This window comes from Poromitra crassiceps (genome assembly GCF_964638095.1).
Source record: "Poromitra crassiceps genome assembly, chromosome: 13".
In the NCBI taxonomy this organism is placed as follows: domain Eukaryota; kingdom Metazoa; phylum Chordata; class Actinopteri; order Beryciformes; family Melamphaidae; genus Poromitra; species Poromitra crassiceps.
The window spans coordinates 21953811-21975416 of NC_139644.1; the positions used below are offsets into that span (position 1 = coordinate 21953811).

The window sequence follows — 21606 nt, forward strand, 5'->3', positions numbered from 1 at the left end:
GACGACCCGCTCTACCTCCTGAGCTACAGCCGCCCCAGAACAGGTGCGTATTTATTCCGTACCGCATGTATTGCCCATCTATTAACATGGGCGAGCGTCTGTTCCGGCAGTTTAACCGGACCCGCACGGAGCCGTACCGCATCTGGTGTACGTTGGGTTTAACCCCGGTGCCCTGGACAAATTCCCACACAGGCTTTCGCCTTCCTTCAATCATGGCCACCTAATCATCCCTCATTACTTAATTGGCACATCCAACCCTCTAATCTCCAACATGATAGCTGATGTGTGCTGAGTGTTCCGGTGCAAATTGGCTGCCGTGCATCATGCTACACATGGGATGAGCTGAGCCCCCCCCCCCCCCCCCCCCCAGATACGAGGAGCGCATTAAGTACTGAGAAAAGCGCTATATACTACATGCAATCAATTCTTTTTATTATATGCAACGGCACCTTGTAGATGCATGCAGCAACAGATGCAGATCTTCTGACGTACATAGAGGATCCGCTGTCGCACACGCAGCAGCAGCAGCATCTGGAGGTGCCAGAGCGGGCGGGCGTCCCAGCTGTCTGCCTGCTCGCCCCATTAGCGGCGTGTGATGATGGCGAGCCATCAATAGTGCCCAGGGGGGCTCGTCCAGCACCTCTCCGTCCTCATCAACACGTCAGCGCCACTGGCCAAATTAAACTGATTAGCTGCAATAATGACTGGGCATAAACGGAAGAGAGGGGGATGGAGAGAGGAAGGGGAGGTGGGGGGATGCTGGGAGGTTAAGAGCCATGGCAACCGAAAACCACCCTGCGCACTTTTAATGGCTAGGTGAAAGTGTTAATCAAAGACCTTGAATTAAGCCTGGATGCAGCTACACATAGACACGCACGCACACACGCACGCGCACACACACACACACACACACACACACACACACACACACACACACACACACATACACACACACACATACAAACACACACACACACACATACACACACACACACACACACACACACACACACACACACACACTTACATGTTCTGTTTCAGCTGCTGACAGCCCATCTCTAATAGCACCTCTTTCCACTCCTCACACAGCCATTAAAGGGAAATTATACCTTTAGCTTCCAGATCAATCAAGGCGACAAGACCTTAAATTCACCATCTCTCTCTTCCTATACCCCTACCATGTGACTCTCTCTCTTCCTATACCCCAACCATGTGACTCTCTCTCTTCCTATACCCCTACCATGTGACTCTCTCTCTTCCTATACCCCTACCATGTGACTCTCTTCCTATACCCCTACCATGTGACTCTCTCTTTTCCTATACCCCTACCATGTGACTCTCTCTCTTCCTATACCCCTACCATGTGACTCTCTCTCTTCCTATACCCCTACCATGTGACTCTCTCTCTTCCTATACCCCAACCATGTGACTCTCTCTCTTCCTATACCCCTACCATGTGACTCTCTCTCTTCCTATACCCCTACCATGTGACTCTCTCTCTTCCTATACCCCAACCATGTGACTCTCTCTCTTCCTATACCCCTACCATGTGACTCTCTCTCTTCCTATACCCCAACCATGTGACTCTCTCTCTTCCTATACCCCAACCATGTGACTCTCTCTCTTCCTATACCCCTACCATGTGACTCTCTCTTTTCCTATACCCCAACCATGTGACTCTCTCTCTTCCTATACCCCTACCATGTGACTCTCTCTCTTCCTATACCCCTACCATGTGACTCTCTCTCTTCCTATACCCCAACCACGTGACTCTCTCTCTTCCTATACCCCTACCATGTGACTCTCTCTCTTCCTATACCCCTACCATGTGACTCTCTCTCTTCCTATACCCCAACCATGTGACTCTCTCTCTTCCTATACCCCTACCATGTGACTCTCTCTCTTCCTATACCCCTACCATGTGACTCTCTCTCTTCCTATACCCCTACCCTGTGACTCTCTCTTTTCCTATACCCCTACCATGTGACTCTCTCTCTTCACCCCTACCATGTGACTCTCTCTCTTCCTATACCCCTACCCTGTGACTCTCTCTCTTCCTATACCCCTACCCTGTGACTCTCTCTTTTCCTATACCCCTACCATGTGACTCTCTCTCTTCCTATACCCCTACCATGTGACTCTCTCTTCCTATACCCCAACCATGTGACTCTCTCTCTTCCTATACCCCTACCATGTGACTCTCTCTTCCTATACCCCTACCATGTGACTCTCTCTCTTCCTATACCCCAACCATGTGACTCTCTCTCTTCCTATACCCCTACCATGTGACTCTCTCTCTTCCTATACCCCTACCCTGTGACTCTCTCTCTTCCTATACCCCTACCATGTGACTCTCTCTCTTCCTATACCCCTACCCTGTGACTCTCTCTCTTCCTATACCCCTACCATGTGACTCTCTCTCTTCCTATACCCCTACCCTGTGACTCTCTCTTTTCCTATACCCCTACCATGTGACTCTCTCTCTTCCTATACCCCTACCCTGTGACTCTCTCTCTTCCTATACCCCTACCCTGTGACTCTCTCTCTTCCTATACCCCTACCCTGTGACTCTCTCTTTTCCTATACCCCTACCATGTGACTCTCTCTCTTCCTATACCCCTACCATGTGACTCTCTCTCTTCCTATACCCCAACCATGTGACTCTCTCTCTTCCTATACCCCTACCCTGTGACTCTCTCTCTTCCTATACCCCTACCCTGTGACTCTCTCTTTTCCTATACCCCTACCATGTGACTCTCTCTCTTCCTATACCCCAACCATGTGACTCTCTCTCTTCCTATACCCCTACCCTGTGACTCTCTCTCTTCCTATACCCCTACCCTGTGACTCTCTCTTTTCCTATACCCCTACCATGTGACTCTCTCTCTTCCTATACCTTCCTAAACCTAATGTCTAACCCTAATGTTTTAGTGGTTTGACCGGGAATCAAACCCCAAGTCCTCAGATTGGAAGACAAGCACCTCACCCATTAAGCCACAGGACCGAGCACACCCTGAGCTGCACTTTTTTCACACCCTAACCCTAATCTTAACTACTGTAATCCCTAATCTTTTTTTCTTTTACTTGACACACGTTTTCAGGAAGAAGCAGTTGCAGTGAGTCCGGCGACCAATCAAATGAGTTCAGGGCATGGTCATCCCGGCCATACTAGGAGAAAATGATGGTCCGGGAACGATACCAACACCGTGATATCAGGACGTTCCGTGGTGCAGGTGCTATCAATCAATCAATCAATCAATCAATCAATCAATCAATCAATCAATCAATCAATCAATCTATCTATCTATCTAGCACGATTTGATGCAGTAGTAAAAAAAAATCTCAAACAAAAAAATAAATTGATTTTGAAAATGGACTCTGAAAAGTCAAAGGGGGTGAATATATTTAAGCATCTACATCTAGGTAAACTGCATTGGGTCTGGCTAGGCTTGCTGCAGTAGTCGGTGTTCCCGGTGTTACACAGTGGTCGGGTATACACTGAATACATGACTTGCCCACCAACGCTAACGTTAACTACAACGTGATGACCCCACCTGAATAAATGAACTTTTCATGGCAAATATAATATCCACTCTGGGTGACTACCTTGACGGCTGCGTCAGCCTGAGAGCAGTTAAATGAAACACCTGGACCGGCAGGACAGCTGAGGAGTTTGTATGATCTTCACAAGAGCTTGGTCTTCTACTGTACCTGATCTATTTGTAAAGTGCCTTGAGATAACTCTTGTTGTGATTCAATTGGCGCTATATAAATATAAAATTGATTGATTGATTGATTCACGGTGTAAAAAAGTGAGAAACAGACACAAACAAAAGGGGAAAAACAGGAGTTGAGCTAATGAATATCTTCTCCTGTAAAATGCCCGGTGTCAGCGTTAACAGCGGTGTTGTCACGACTTTATTAAATGCTGGGAAAATGTCCACACCGTGGCTTCCCTACTGTAGGTCTGGCATCTGTTCCTCTGTGGGGCTGCTGGAAAGCCAACATACTGTATGTGTATGTGAGAGGAAAAGCTGTTCCTCTGTGGGGCTGCTGGAAAGCCAACATACTGTATGTGTATGTGAGAGGAAAAGCTGTTCCTCTGTGGGGCTGCTGGAAAGCCAACGTATGTGAGAGGAAAAGCTGCTTTAGTGAAGAAAGAAAGAAAGAAAAAACTCAACAACACGACTTCCTGTGTTTGTACATTTTCTTTCTGCCTCACTTATCACCACCAAACCCCTCTTGTCTGGGAACGTGAACGGGCAGGCAAGAGGCAGGCACCTCTGAGAATGGTGGTGGTTTGGATCAGAGGTGTGTGTGTGTGTGTGTGTGTGTGTGTGTGTGTGTGTGTGTGTGTGTGTGTGTGTGTGTGTGCGTGCGTGCGCGTGCGTGTGTGTGTGTTGGGGAAAGTGCTATGCTTGGCATGCGGCCGAGGCCCCCAGGGCTCCTCTTTTGTCACTCCAGCTCCCCACTCCGTTGTTTCCTTCTTACATAATGCTGTGTTGTCATGTGAAAACCTCACAACTCCAATTTGAAGGATGTCCATGTTTTGACTTGAATTGGATTGGAAGGATGACATGATCCTCTATTGGGTAGACAAAGCTTTTTATTGGGCTCACAGTATGAAGCCCTTTCAAAAGCTATTGTACAACCTCAAAAACGCAGTGGACGACGCGTCACATTGAAAACAACTTTCTGAACTCCTGGAAAAGCTGACATTCTGGAGATACAAGGTTTCCACCCGAAGGCAACACTAAGCTACCCATCACCCTCCAATACTCCTGACAGTGTGTGTGGCTGTAGCTGTGTGAAGCTCTATACTTCAACGTGAGCCTGGATTTGGCACGTTGTCGTTGGCAGTCCTACGTGCTCGTCAGCTGGGCGTGTGGGCTGCACTACACCAGCAGCGTCGACCCCACCCTCCGTCACATTTTGGGGGAGCTGCACCAAAGCCCGGGTGGCCACGTCGCTCCCCATGGCGAGGACTTTCACGTGCGAGGGTAAATGAAGCTTTAAGCTCTCAGTCTGCAGTCATGGGCTCTGAGGAGGCGTCCTGCGCTGCTCTCCAGCTCTGGGCTGGGGAGCCGGGGAGACAGGGAAGACTGCTTTGATTCAAGCCCTCCGCTCAGCCCCCATCTCTGGGTAATTACACGGCATGGATACCAGCTTGGCCCCACAGGGTGGAGGGGGACATATGCCTGCCTCTGTGTGAGAGGGCGAAGAAGCAGGACATAGCAGGCTTAAATTGGCTCGTCGGCCTTGGCATATTGGGTGGGCATGTGCCAGTGAGCCAGCCTTCACAGTTTGCTCTGTCTCTCTCTCTCGCTTTCTCTCTCTCTCTCTTTCTTACACACACGCACACACACACACACGCACACACACACACATGCAAATCCATAGCGGTGGCTGAATTGAATCCTACACAATACAAATGTCTAGCTTTGTTTACTCCAGCTCTCCCTGAAGGCCAAAATATTTTTATTTTTTTGACTGTGAGTCTGTGTGCTGCAGTTTTTTGCATGGCCCATCTGTTGTTTCAGGGGGGTGTCTTTGGTTAGCCCCGCCCGCTAAGCTGGACTGTGAGGTAAACAGACATGATGAAGCTAAGCCCCGCCCACTAAGCTGGACTGTGAGGTAAACAGGCATGATGTTGGCCCCACCCACTAAGCTGGACTGTGCGGTAAACACGCATGATGAAGCTAAGCCCCGCCCACTAAGCTGGACTGTGAGGTAAACACGCATGATGAAGCTAAGCCCCGCCCACTAAGCTGGACTGTGAGGTAAACACGCATGATGAAGCTAAGCCCCGCCCACTAAGCTGGACTGTGAGGTAAACACACATGATGAAGCTAAGCCCCGCCCACTAAGCTGGACTGTGAGGTAAACAGACATGATGAAGCTAATAGGTTCGGTCCATTTGGGAAGGCCTGCAGCAGCGGCCCTGAGAGAAGCGAGGCAAATGAGCCACAATTAGTTCTCCCTCTATAAGAGAGTGGAGAAGACAAAGCCGCAGGATGTCTCATTTGGAGCCGTTTCTCTACTAATGATATTCTTGTTGTCAATTATGTCCTCTCTCCTAAAAGGCTGCACCTCTTCCATCCAGCAGCCTTTCAAAACAGCGTATTGACGAGACGAGACGAGACGTCCCCTCCATCCTCTCCCTTTCTCTTCATTTGGCCATGCCTCCCCTCTCACTCCACACTCTGTCAAAGCTTTTCAGCTCTCTCCTCTCTCTGAAAGGATGTTTACGCTCTCTGTCCTCTTTCTCCTGCAGCTCTTTCTGTGCGCGGCGGCTGCCTGGCTGATTGTATTCACCTGCCCACTGATAACCATGATAACCACTCGCTGACTCACTGATGATGAATGGCCTACACTGACGACAGCAGCTGTTGTAGGAGGGACGTTAGGTGGGCTACTTCAGTTCTGCTAACTAGCACACACAATAACACACATTATGTTTGAAGGCTGCAGATAGACATTCTTCCATGAACCAGTTGGATGCTAAAAATATCATCTCAACATTGAATCTACGCACTGACTCTTATGATCTGATTTATCATCACTTTATCAAGTGAAAATTTGCCACTGAGGCGAGATCATTTCAGATAGTTTCCAATGCAAATCAACTTATTTGTGTGAGACTCAAGTGTCACCTTCTTGAGACAACTGTCACCAAAAGACTCATTCTGAAGGAATGGAAGTCTCCCTCTTCATCTTCTTTTCAGTTGTGGTTAATGGACATGACCTGTCTCTCCATCTCCATCTGTTATGGAGAGACTCAGGTTCCTGAGGACCATTTCTGGCCTATCTTGACGAGGTCAGGGGCGATGGGTGACTCGCCCTTGCCCGGCTGGTTTCTGATGGACCCCTTGCGTGGGATCCCATGCACAGCATCTCTTACAAGCACATAAGCACCTTATGCGGCTGGTAGCACCACATTGTAATATTGAATGTCGATAATATATGAATTTTTTCCTTTCTTTTTTTCTGTGTCTGAGCCTGTTCATGTTTGTTTTCATATATACCGGTATATATATATATATATATATATATATATATATATATATGTATATAGTGTTACTTTCTTGATACTAGTGGAGGGTTCTGCCTTATTTTGCCTTGTGTCAAGATATTGATGTTTATTCTATTTATTTATTTTTTACTCACAAACAAATCACAAAACAAGGAAAGCTTAATTGAAAACAAGTGTTATTACAGTATTTCATGCCATTGGCATAATCTTTCACTTGTTTTGAGGAAAACAAGAAGACTGAACATGAGTCTACATGACTTGTTAATATGAACATGTTTAGCAGTGTGGTCAGAATAGACAATAGGCTGTTGTGTCCTCCTGAGGGGATGTTACCTGCCCGCTGTGCCTGCGTGAGCTTTGAGTAGACCACATCAGCTGACTCGATCAGTGTTCTGCTGGTCTGGATCATCTGCAAGACAGAGGACACAAGGTTAGGTTGCATCTCACGCATCTCGGTGTCGCGCTGTCGTCCCCTGACACCTTCCGACTAGGCCAAGGCAAACAAACGGAGCGCTGTGTCCGTAAGACGACCATGGAATGGAAGGGAAAGCCTTGAACAGACGCCCAGCCAAACACGGGGGAATACCATAGTGTGTGCAAATAGGAAGCGAAGGGAAATACCAACAGGGGAAGACTTCACGAAAATGGCTAAGGGCGCTCGCTCTAACCACTGGGGGTGAGTCCACCAGTGAAAGGAGGCTATGAGCTGGCTGCTCACAAGTTCAACCCCCACAACAGCTATGTGTCCCATCGGACACTGAACCCCTGTAAGTACTGCACAAACCGATGCACGTTTGAAGTAGTTTTATCTTGAGACTCCAGACTTATCAAGCTTAACTTGCTGATTCAAGTGGAATTCATTGAGGATCATGTGCCTGTGTGGAGTTAGATAATTTCACAAAAGAATATCACAAAGTAAGCCTGATAGGCCTGGAGGCTTGTGTTCTCTCAGTGTAGGTTGATCAGTGGAAATGCTGTAAAAATGAGGTAAAAACACCAATCCTCAGAGAGCAGTAGATACAACTCATGGAAGAAGTGGCACAGACAAGGAATGGGCCCATGGGACATGGGCAGTGCAAGGCACAGCTTATTCTAACAGTCTCTCTTTATGCCCTTTAGTATTGCCATATCATGGAATCTCACCAGCATAAAGGCTGAACAATCGAATCATTAACATCATGACATGCTATCAAAAATGCAGAATAGGTGTGTCATTTTGTGGCTTAGCCAGACACCCTGCAAATCACATTTCAGCATTCCAATGACATAATTAATGAATTCATGGTTGACATGGTTGTTGGTGCCACGTGGGTGGGGGAGGTGCAGTCCTCCTGTATGTCCACCTCTACTCTTGAATCTAACCAGCACATTTCTCTCTCCTCTTAGCCCTAAACATCCTACCACAGGCTGAGGAGCAGCAACTGGACGGAACCTGCAGGCTGAGGAGCAGCAGCTGGACTGAACCTAGTCTCACGTGGTCAGACCCACCGTCGACGTCAGCTACTGCGAGACCAGACTGGCCCTGCAGCATTGAGGAGGAAGCTAATGAAGTTTCACACTCCTGTTAACAGAGCAGGAAGACAGGAAATAGGCTCTCATACTGTGTGTGTGTGTGTGCGCGTGTGCTCCTCTTTTACTATCCTTATGAGAACCAGCTTGAGACCGTCAGATGAGGACGATTTTGCCAAGTGAGCTCATTTCGGCCAGCATTGCGATATCCTGGAATCTCAGCATCATAAAGGCAGAACGACATCGTTAATATCACGACATGCTTTTATAAGAAAAGCAAAAAACATTTTAAATTATTGGTAAAACAGCACTTACTACTGTGATAATATATAATATATATGGTGATGGTAATAGTTATATGTATAATTATATATATAAGATATGGTAATGGTATATACACATAATATGTGATGTAGTTTATGTATATTCTACACATCTGTAATGATATGCAAGTATTTCTGATGTATGCAATACCTTGAAAGGTACAGTATGTACAGTATGTATGTAATATCCAAAACTGTACCGTTTGTACAGAATGTATTTTTTACACAGAATGTAAATTTTGTATGTGATTGAAACTATGCAAATTGTTTGATGTCTTGAAACTATGCAAGTTGTTTGACCCCAGGAAGAATAGCTGCAGCTCTGCTGTAGCTAATGGGGATCTTAAATAAAGACAAAGACAAAGACAAAAATGCAAAATAGGTGTGTAGATTTATTTGCGAAGTGAGCTCATTTCGGCCGGTCGTAATTTCTCTAAGGAGCTGCTTTATGTTTATAGGTTTAGGGTTAAGGTTAGGGTTAAGTCAGCATTAGCAGTGAGGGTTAATGGAAGAATCCATCCCTGGATACACTTACACTGCTCTGTATCATAAATCAGTAATGTTCAACGTGTTTTTGTTGCATCCACTTTCCCTCAACCTACAGTACCCACTACCCAGTCTACTAATACCTCGGTTAGTGATTTCCTACATTTTTCCAGGATTTCCGACAACCCCCAGGGAATGGAGGTGAAGTTGTTGCATTCAGCTGTGTGATATGTGTACATGTAGGAGAGTTAGAACAGTGGTGTATACACGGCAGTAAGAGCAAGAGAGGAAGTAGTTCAGAAAAAGCAAGTGGTGCCCACTGCCCATGTCTTGTTGTCTATATGGATGAGTCCATGTCTTGTGGTCTATACGGATGAGGCTCTCTAGAAGCTCTGGCTCTTCGATGCTGTGGGAGTCGTGGGACTGACCTTAAGCTGTTGTTTTAGATAGCAGAGCTGAATGTTCTTCTGCTATCAAAGTGCTTTGTAGTTGCACTGGAAATATCTCAACATCACATTCGGTCTACGTTTGGCCAGTTATCAGCAGTAATAAGAAATATGACAGTGGAAGCTCCTCACAAGAGTAAGATACGATAAGCGCGTGTGTGTGTGTGTGTGTGTGTGTGTGTGTGTGTGTGTGTGTGTGTGTGTGTGCATGGCCTCGAGGACTCTGACCGCACGGTTGGAGTATGCTTGCTGACCGAGGGTTACGATGCCTGGCAGTGGCAGCCCACATGGGGGTGACTGAGGACACACACTGCAAACGGATATTCCACAGTAAACTGCCTGGCTGGTGTTGGCAGTCATGCACCCATGAAGTCACACACACACACAAACGCACACACACACACACACACACACGCGCGCGCGCGCGCACACACACACACACACACACACACACACACACACACACACACACTCGCACACACATGCACGCACACACATACTGGACCCTCTGTTCTGGCCAGCGGTTTAATCTTTAGGAGGCAAACACTAACAGTCAGCTGACCAAGCCTCAGGGCAAAGCTATAAGCTGCTGGATATGATTTTCTCAGCACCTCAGGCTGTGATCTCACCTGAATGTGATGTCACAGGAACCTCTGGATGTTCCAGCAAATAAGCTCATTAATAGAATGTGTAAAAAAAAAACACACATTTCTATTAAAAACGTCTTGTATGTCTTGTACAGATGCGTTGGATCACAGTTCTTGCAGCTTATCACCATTTAATCCATTTTAAGACATTTCACTCTCACTACTAGACCTTCTTCAGAGTAAACCTGTATCATGACAGTGGCATATTTTTTTATTTTTTTATTTTTTTATTATTTTATACTATATGTCACAGTCATGATACCTGTTTACTCTATTCACAATTTCTTGGCATGCTTCTGCTAATTCTGATGTCTTTTTATTGTGGCATCCAACAAATAAAGAATACAAAATAATAAATATCCAACATAATAGACAAGAAACATCACTTGGTGTCAAAGGCCTAGCAGACCAAACTTTGTTTTTAGGGGGTGTTCAGGTTCACAAGCCAGAAATGCTGTGAACCTGAACAGGGGGTTTATTTGGGCCTTCATCTTTGCTGGTCCCCTGAAAATGTTTTGTGGACTGGAGCGTGAGAGGCTGCCCGCCGGCTAGAGCCTGACCGATATATCGGTCCCCCGATATTATCGGCCGATATCTGATATATCGGTATCGCCCGATATGTTGGCCGATATTGCCAATATATATATATATATATTTTTTTTTTATTAAGTTATAGACAGCATGTTGTTTATATTCAATCATTCTTCTTAACTCAAGTTATATATATTTGTTCTATTTGTGTTTTTATATTTCTAGTTATTTATAATTATTAAATTCCCAGTGAAGTTGACTATTTCATTCATTGCATTGAATAACGTTTATTGATAAGCTGTAAAATATCCTGCCTACATTACATATCTCAAGTCATGTCAAGTCATATCTTTGTCAAGTGTTTGATATTTGAGGGATCATTGCAAAAAAAAGTGCAATATAATGTGTATATATAATAATAAGAATATCGGCCGACATATCGATATCGTAATTTTTTTTACTCCCTAATATTGGCATTGGCCTCAAAAATCCAGTATCAGTCGGTCTCTACCGCCGGCTGCTGCAAAGCCTCCTGCAAGCCGGAGAGGAGAGAGGTGTGCCAGGCCGGAGAGGAGAGAGGTGTGCCAGGCCGGGAGCAGTGGGAGGACCAGCGACCTGAGCGTGGACACGGCCTCTCATTCATCATCCAATTCAGCGGCTCCCACCAAGCCTCACAGAGGGCGAGAAGTGAAGATGGCTGCAGGTTGGAAACAGCGGGTGATAACTAATTACAGGTACGCGCCTCCAACCCGCTTTCTGGCTGTGCCAATGTCAAGTGCTGAAGAACGGAGTGCTGCTGTAAAGAGAGGAGGCAGGATGGAGTGGGACATCTAAAATCACAGCTCCAACTAGACAATCGGATTGGTCAAAAGGTGGTTGCTTGCTGCATGTAAAAGACTGCACAAATGTGTGAATCATAATGTTAAGCAAACTAGCAGCAAATCGGTGGGCAAGTTAACAGTGTTCTGAGTGTTCTCCTGTTGTGCAGCAGCTAAGCAGCAAAGCGTGGAGAGAAGCACAGAGCAGGAACTGCTTATCACCGCGCTGCAGGGCAGGCTCTGTTATCAGACTTAAGTGGCTTTAAGCAGACCTGAGTGCTTTGACATTTGATTTTACTCCGTCTTTACCAGGAGATCTTTTGTCTTTGTGAGATGCTGCACAGTACAATGACAGACTATTATTGTCTCACCTACACAGTGAAACTGCTAGTGCCAATTTAACATTATTTTTTTAAATCATCACCAGTCATATAAACACCAGCTTGTGTTTATATGAGTCCAATCAACACTTATTAACACGTGTGTGTGTGTGTGTGTGTGTGTGTGTGTGTGTGTGTGTGTGTGTGTGTGTGTGTGTGTGTGTGTGTGTGTGTGTGTGTGTGTGTGTGTGTGTGTGTGTGTGTGTGTGTGTGTGTGTGTGTGTGTTTTGTGTTGACTGCTACTGCGATTGGACTGTCCAGTCCAATTAGTTGGATAAGGGAATGATTTCAACAAATATTATTCTGCCCAAATGGCAATGAAAAATCGTTGCATCAAACTTTAGTCCCGTCCACAAAGGCGCTGATTGCCTGATTGGCTCAATTGTTTCTCCAAGTGAGAAACATGCTGCTGACTATAGAGTAACACCAAACTCTCTGAATCACTTGACAAAATCAGGAGTCTGGAACCAGGCTATGAACGTATCCAACGTTTAAAAAGTTGAACACTGACTTCAATCTTTCGCAATGATATTAAAGCAATATCGAAAGTTCACACATGCATCTAAAGCGTATACTTTCGTGCTGATGGCCCTACCATGTCGTAGGCGTTGAGCACTTTGCGCAGTAGCTCCGGCACAGGGCCCTGGGCTTCCATGGTGGGGTAGGTCTCACTCAGGTCCACCGTCACCCTCAGCGCCCGCTCACTGTTCATCAGCCAGGTGGACACGGTCAGGATGCACTGCTTCATGTTGGCCGCGGGGGTCAGGCCACACAGCTCCTTGAAGGACACCATGGCGTTCTGAGAAGAAAACAGATAGTACTCTGGGTAAGACTTACATCACACATGAACGGTATATGTGATCTAGTATGATGTAATAAATCATGTATAGTATATAGTATGATGTAGTAAATGATGCATGAAGTATGTATATGATGTTATGTAGTATTTATATGTACAGATGCAGCAATCTTCAATTGGCGTCTGGGCCATTCAACCGCCAGCCGGCTGCCAGCCAAGATCCTTGGTAGATTAAACAAAGATAAAACAGAAACTTAACTTAATACTTAAACTTAACTTAACATAACAGAACTTAAACTAAGTCAACCTCTTAATAACCACTATAGATATCATTAGTTTCTCTAAAGCAATGTCCCTTATGGAGTAAGAGATCAGTTCTTTGGTATGGCAGCCGGCTGGCAACCGAAAGGCCTTCAGCTGGGAGAACCGAGTAAAGATGGCCGCCACTGTGTGATGTAGTGTGTATGACATGTACAGTATATGATGCTATATATAAAGCCACTGTGTGATGTAGTGTGTATGACATGTACAGTATATGATGCTATATATAAAGCCACTGTATGATGTAGTGTGTATGACATGTACAGTATATGATGCTATATATAAAGCCACTGTGTGATGTAGTGTGTATGACATGTACAGTATATGATGCTATATATAAAGCCACTGTATGAGGTAGTGTGGTGTATGACATGTATATGATGATATATGATGATAAAGCCCGCTGACACTTGACTGTGATAAAGGGCTATATAAACTAGATTAGACTAGACTACAAAAGCCATAAATAACAAGAACCAATATACGCCGCATTCAGAGCAACTTTAATTTCCTTTTTATTCATTAGATGCAGCTCAGTAAAGAACTGATATGATTTGTAGAAGACGAATTCCTCCTGCACTGTCAACCAAGGACACCGTTTGAGTGCACACACAGTCGGACAGGCATAAAGTGGCAAAGTGGCAATTTGACACAGAATTTGCGTCTTGATGAACGAGGCGCCCTGGTACTGTAGACACAGGAGGAAAACACATAGCAGACTATATTGTGTGCATGTGGTTGAAGACCCCCACCTCTGGAATCACAAGTACTACTGCTGACCTGGGATCAGATCTCTTACAGAGACCATTCCAACTGAAGGATGGAGTGTAAACATTTATAGTGTCTTGTTGCACTGTACTGTATGGGGTCCTGTTGTCGCGGTAACCCCTTGTCCTTGTATGTGGCCTGACACTGTTAGTCGTCACTATGCCTTTGCACCAACATGGCCGACACAAATTCCTGTAGAACTATTGTGCTTGGCAGCTGAATTGGTTCTGGTCCGGATGGAATGGCAACTATTGCAACCACATGTTGCCGATGACCTTGGAGATGCAGATTTGATACTCCCCTCAAGAGCAGACACAAGATAAGACAGTGGCCAGTGTTTGACTTTGTGAGAGTAAAGCTAGCAGTTTCCCATAACATCAGTGTGTCCAGTCAACAGCCCAGAGGCTCCAGAGGTAAACATCTGACCACAGCCTGGAGGCGCTAAAGCACAGGCAGTCACTCCCCTCCATTCTCACTATCTGGTTTTCTCTCTCTCTCCTCTCACTTTCTCCTTCCTGCTGTTTCTGCCCTTATCTTGCTATTTAAATCAACTCAATAGCATGGCATACAGTACTGTACGCTAACATTGAGGCAATTAAATCTTCTATCTCAGGTGAGTGTTGAGCCTACGTGTTAGTTCTCCACTTAAATAAATAAATAAATAAATGAATAAATAAATAAAAAGATAAATCAATCAATCAATCAATCAATCAATACATAAATAAAAAGGTTATTTATACAATTTCACTTGCTTCAATGTAAATCTTTTGCCAACAACAAACAAATTAATCAAATGAAACTATTATGGGGGGAAATGAATTATAATCACACCCCACTGACTTGTTTAGGTATTTGAAAAAGAAATAGCATCTTAAGATTGTGTGTGTGTGTGTGTGTGTGTGTGTGTGTGTGTGTGTGTGTGTGTGTGTGTGTGTGTGTGTGTGTGTGTGTGTGTGTGTGTGTGTGTGTGTGTGTGTGTGTGTGTGTGTGTGTGTGTGTGTGTGTGTGTCTGGTTTAAGCTTTATCCCTCTGTCTCTGGCACTCCTATTTCCCTGCCCATGCAGGCCAGAGTGTCTCCAGGTTTGGCTTGAAGGCTCTGAGCTGCAGCCCTGGGCAACTGCCCCTCACAACATAGCATTGTTCTGCCGGCATGGGAATTTGAGCCACCAAATCAGGCCCACTGTTTTTCACACAGCACCCCATCGGCTGGCTTGGTTAAATGAGAGAAAGAGAGAGAGGCAGAGAGAGAGAGAGAGAGAGAGAGAGAGAGAGAGAGAGAGCGGGGGGGCAATCTGGGCTGAGGGATGAAAAGCAAAGTCTGAAATTGGAAAGAGAAGGAGAGTGAGAGGGCAATGATGAGAAGTGATGAGGGACAGAACGACCAGAGAGAGAGAGAGAGAGAGAGAGAGAGTGAGTGTGTGTGTGAGAGAGAGAGAGAGAGAGAGAGAGCAAGAGAGAACATGGAGCTGCAGGAAAAACAAGGGATGGCATGAATGAGTGTGCAGCGAAAAACAATTTAGAGAGTGAGAGCTAGCGCACTGCTATTTGGGAATCCGTCCACACGCTCGCCCCGCTCGGCAGTGTGGGAACAAGCCGTCTCCCTGGGGTAGGCCTCCGGGCGAGAGAGACTACCACACCCCCCACCCACCTCCACCCCCCACCCAGAGGATGTGGCTGTCACTGTGGGGCCCGACCTTCCTGCAGACAGAGCGGGTGGCCAGGGGACACAGCGGGCATCTGTATGCAGAGCCTCAGCCACAGACGTTCACACCCCGCCATGTAGAAACACACTGCAGACCATCCAGCACAGCCATGGAGACACACTGCAGGCCATCCAGCACAGCATGTAGAAACACACTGCAGGCCATCCAGCACAGCATGTAGAAACACACTGCAGGCCATCCAGCACAGCATGTAGAAACACACTGCAGGCCATCCAGCACAGCATGTAGAAACACACTGCAGGCCATCCAGCACAGCATGTAGAAACACACTGCAGGCCATCCAGCACAGCATGTAGAAACACACTGCAGGCCATCCAGCACAGCATGTAGAAACACACTGCAGGCCATCCAGCACAGCCATGTAGAAACACACTGCAGGCCATCCAGCACAGCATGTAGAAACATACTGCAGGCCATCCAGCACAGCATGTAGAAACACACTGCAGGCCATCCAGCACAGCCATGTAGAAACACACTGCAGACCATCCAGCACAGCCATGTAGAAACACACTGCAGGCCATCCAGCACAGCATGTAGAAACACACTGCAGGCCATCCAGCACAGCCATGGAGACACACACTGCAGGCCATCCAGCACAGCCATGTAGAAACACACTGCAGGCCATCCAGCACAGCATGTAGAAACACACTGCAGGCCATATCCAGCACAGCCATGGAGACACACACTGCAGGCCATCCAGCACAGCATGTAGAAACATACTGCAGGCCATCCAGCACAGTATGTAGAAACACACTGCAGGCCATCCAGCACAGCCATGGAGACACACTGCAGGCCATCCAGCACAGCCATGTAGAAACACACTGCAGGCCATCCAGCACAGCCATGTAGAAACACACTGCAGGCCATCCAGCACAGCCATGTAGAAACACACTGCAGGCCATCCAGCACAGCCATGCAGAAACACACTGCAGGCCATCCAGCACAGCATGTAGAAACACACTGCAGGCCATCCAGCACAGCCATGCAGAAACACACTGCAGGCCATCCAGCACAGCATGTAGAAACACACTGCAGGCCATCCAGCACAGCCATGTAGAAACACACTGCAGGCCATCCAGCACAGCCATGTAGAAACACACTGCAGGCCATCCAGCACAGCATGTAGAAACACACTGCAGGCCATCCAGCACAGCCATGGAGACACACACTGCAGGCCGTCCAGCACAGCCATGGAGACACATTGCAGGCAACTAGACTACCGCACAATAGCTAAGGGCATTATTGTAGGATTAGACTCTGGATTAAACACTGCAGTGTGTGTGTGTGTGTGTGTGTGTGTGGGGGGGGGGGGGGGGTTGTATGAGCTTGTGTGACTGCATGTGTTTATGTCTGAGTGTGCCATTATGTATAAGTTGTTCCCATTCATTCAGCTTGTGTGTGTGTGTGTGTGTGTGTGTGTGTGTGTGTGTGTGTGTGTGTGTGTGTGTGTGTGTGTGTGTGTGTGCGCGCATGGGTCTGTGAGTGTTTTAGATAATTGTTGTGCAATAAAAGCCATACTGTTTCCAGGCCGCGGTGCTGCAAAATCCAATGGAGGGCTTGTGTTTTTAATTACCCCCCCCCCCCCCCCACACACACACACACACACACACACACACACACATTCCCCAAATGAGAGCTGCGTGTCCGGTTACAACACTGCTGTTGTTTCTGTCCCTTTCTCTCCGTCTTCCTGCCCCCCCCTCTCTCTCTCTCTCTCTCTGTGTCTCTCTCCCTCTCTGGCCCACAGTGTTGAGTGGTACTAGTGACTGAGGCGGCGCCCATGCTGGCACGCAATCTTCTTGGGGAAGAACAGAGATCCAGGCCGGCAGCCCTCCTCCAGGCTCCGGGCCCCGCTTTATTCCGGCGTCCAGGGGCCGCAGTCTCCTAGTGAGGCGTAATCGATTTGCTGCCTAGACACACATGCCAGACACGGCGCCCCCTGTGTGCCGGCCCCGTCTACGCGCACACTACACAGCTCTCCCCCATCGCTTTCATAGTCAGATGTGCTCGTCTCTCTGGTACGCTTCAAAGCGGACCACCTGGAAGCGTGGCACTGTGAGGATAAAAAGGGGTTTTGTAAGAGCTCGGCGAGGTGAAATAAGGCTTTTGACGGTGCCATTTGATGTGCGTACGTGCGTACGTGTGTGTGTGTGTGTGTGTGTGTGTGTGTGTGTGTGTGTGTGCTAGTGCTGCACTGTTTACTCGGGGGGGTAAAGGCATATGCCCTCATATCAGGGAGATGTTAGCGAATGTGCCCTACAGTAAATGTGCACCTCACAGTCTCTTAAAGGGCACTCTCCTCTGTCTTCTTATCTGTGGAGTCATCGGCTGCGACTCCGGGGACACGCAGTTCTTTATTAAGACAACACAGCTCCAGCGGTGCCAGTCCAGCGCTAAAAGGGGCTGGTGCTTTGTGGGTTGTTGCCCACATGAAAAGGCCCGTGGCTGCCTGGCCTCTAGCCTACAGATCCCAGGCCTCAGGCTCCACACAAAGCCTCCACAAGTCTCTATCTATTATATTTAAAGGGCCAAGAGCCTCTTTTCATCTCTTCATTTCAATAAGGCAAATTAACGTTTCAAACCTGAGAGAAATGTGGTTAGAGGAGCGCCATTTTGTTTGCCGTATAACAAAAGAAGAAGCCCTGAATACTTCACTGATTCCCATCCAATCATCTATCCACCTATCATCATTTTTCATACAGGCCTATAGATTCTGAGGCCATTTGTTACCAATGATGAGAGATGATTCAGAGCTGCAGAACAGATTAAAGTGTCAGCTATGACACATGGCATGCCTCTGATTATTTCTATACTTAGCAGAAGTGAGTTGATTGGAGTTCAATCATAGCCAGGATGTGTTAGATTACCGTAAATTCCGGACTATAAGCCGCGGCTTTTTTCCCGTTTTTTGGCCCTGCGGCTTATATAACGGTGCGGCTTATCTATGGATTTTTTCAGAAAAAAAAAAAAAAATACAAATAAAATCTCTCTTTTTTAGCACTCTTTCTAACTATAAATCCACTTCTGTTTTAATTTCCTCTCTTGCCCTCTTTTCACCACACCGCGGACACTGTGTGCACTGTAAAAATAAACAACGGTGGTGTTGTGTTATGTTGTTTTGTTGAAATGTTACGGTAATACGGTAAATGGGAGCTTCCTCAAACAGCCATCTCTTTCCCGACAATCCCCTCTGTGCGTGACCACTTACATATGGTAATTACGGTAAGCAAACGGCCACTCGGCCAACAACTCCCTCCCCCGACTACCAGGAGAAAATCACAAACTTCGGCGAATTCACACAAAGGAAGATCAAGGAATATTCACAACAAGACGAGCAGTAGAAGCAACACTCTCACTTACCATGGGGAAGGTACGCAGAAATTCACACGACGCAGCTTTCAAGTTGAAAGCAGTCAATCTCGCATTAAAAGAGGGAAACAGAGCAGCAGCGCGTAACCTGGGCATCGACGAGTCAATGGTGAGGCGTTGGACGGTGCAGCAGGAGGAACTGTCTCAGTGCAAGAAGACCAAAAAGTCCTTCAGAGGTCATAAAAGCAGATGGCCCGAACTTGAAGATTCCCTTGAAGATTGGGTGTTGACCCAGAGAGCAGACGGCCGAGGCGTTTCCACGGTGCAGATCCGACTGAAGGCCAAAACAGTCGCCACCGAAATGAAAATTGAACATTTCATAGGTGGCCCATCTTGGTGCTTCCGATTCATGAGACGAAAGGGACTGTCCGTCCGGGCGAGAACTACTGAACAACTCCCTCCCGACTACCAGGAGAAAATCACAAACTTCGGCGAATTCACACAAAGGAAGATCACGGAATATTATAGGAGTGTGAAAACATCCACAATCACCAACGGGTTCCAAAACGCTGGACTGCTGCGGGATGAAGAGGATGACGCCGCCACAGCTGGCGCTGAGGGCCGTCAGAGGCTTCAGAGGCTGTTCGATGCCGACAGTGACGAAGAGGAGTTCGTTGGTTTTGAGTGACAATGAAGGAGAGAGGAGAGTGGTTGACGAAGCCACCCTGAACCTGTTCGTTTCCGACACTGAAGATGAGGACTTTGGTGGTTTCAGTACGCAGGAAGAAGAGGAAGACGAGGATTAGTGACTTGACTTCTCTGGTTACAGCCGTTTGCTGCACATATAGCCTATTGTTGTGTGATTTTGTCTGGGGATTAGTGACCTGACTTTTGTTTTGTTTTGTTGAAATGTTAATAAATGGGAGCTTCCCCAAACAGCCATCTCTTTCCCGACATTCCTCTCTGTGCACGAACCCTTACATATGGTAATTAAACATCAAAACACCCGCGGCTTATAGTCCGGTGCGGCTTATATATGTAAAAAACAGTCAATTTTGGTGCTGCGGCTTATATACCGGTGCGCCTTATAGTCCGGAATTTACGGTAGTCTGAGTCAGATTTACTGCCATGGTTAACAATAAGCCACATGTCACATCTTCACCACGGGTTCCTATGCTGACTCAGTCGAGTGACGACATGGGACTTACGTTCGCCTTTGTCACTTCCCACCCAATTCACCCATTTTGTGTCTAAAAGGCAGGAAGTAACACGGGTGCAAGCAAAACATTAACGAGGGCCACGGCATTGGATCATCAAATGGATTGGAAGTTGGAAACCCTCATTAATGTTCTGCTTGCACCTGTGTTACTTCCTGCCTTTTAGACACAAAATGGGTGAATTGGGTGGGAAGTAAAAAAAGGCGAATGATGAATTGTTGCTGTAGCTGTGTCACAAATGTAGATTATTCAAACAAGATTATTCAACAACACTTTGATTATGCAAGCAAATATACTTTTGTTTTAGGGAAATAAGCATCAGCGAGGAAACATGTTTTTTCCCCACTGTTATTTGTTATTCACTGGCATTATTCACACTTTTATTTCCAATGATTTTCCTGAAAATTACCCTCCTCTTATCCCCTTCAGGCTCTACTTTTCTAATGCAACTACCTCTAAAATTACAGGATCAATTTCACCTCCGGAACACAAACATCTCTCTCTCTCTCTCTCTCTCTGTACAATATTAGGGTCTTGGAGCGGGGAATTATGTCCTATTTTGGAACATGCCTATTTCCACACTGAAAAATGCATGACAGCATACCACAGGCTCTCTAATCACATCTCTGCCTATTTAGTTTGGTCTGGTCCTTTGTTTGCCATGCCATTAGATTGGGGTTAGAAGAAGAGAGAAAATGGGCTAGCTACCACAGCCTGGCTCCCTCCCTATAGACGGACTGACAGACCTTGGTATTTATGACCTGGATATGTAATATGGAGTGGAGCCTCTTACATCAGCCTCAAGTATCTGGAGGAACATGCATGCATGCTGGCCTAGTTTTAGGCCTCCTCAAAGAAGACTTCAACATTAATAGATGCCTTGCTGTTAAGCCGACATCCTTCCAATGGCATAATGCTGTTTCAAACTCCTTGGAGAGACCTGTTACATTTCACAGCCAAGCTACACAGAAACATCGTCAAAATACATAAGGGGATTTGTGAGACCCGTAGCAGATACAAATCATTATATTAACCCCCAAAGGAAATGTACTCGCAAGGTTCACAAGGCAACATCTCTGCGGGAAATATTCATTAAGAAGGAAAAACGTCTTGGCACAGATTGTCATGTTGACATATCGACAGAACCTGGGGGTGGAGGGGGGGGGGTGCACATTCTGCCTGATCACATTCGCTTGAACTCAACAGGATATTTCAAATGGTCGTCCGATTTTAAAGCCTCCACATGAAGCAATCAGAGCATGAGACTTCAGGAAAAAAACAAAGTAGAAAGAATG

General features: G+C 46.5%; 1 protein-coding gene across 1 annotated transcript in view; it reads right to left on the reverse strand.

Annotated features, from left to right (window-relative positions):
• Positions 1-21606, reverse strand: part of LOC310787265 (inactive phospholipase C-like protein 2) — a 98145-nt gene that overhangs the window by 13363 nt on the left and 63176 nt on the right. The window contains exons 3-4 of the mRNA XM_083648636.1: positions 12769-12972; positions 7367-7442 (exon numbers count right to left, since the gene is read on the reverse strand). Coding sequence (XP_083504762.1) covers positions 7367-7442; positions 12769-12972 — 280 coding nt within the window. The remainder of the gene's footprint in view (positions 1-7366; positions 7443-12768; positions 12973-21606) is intronic.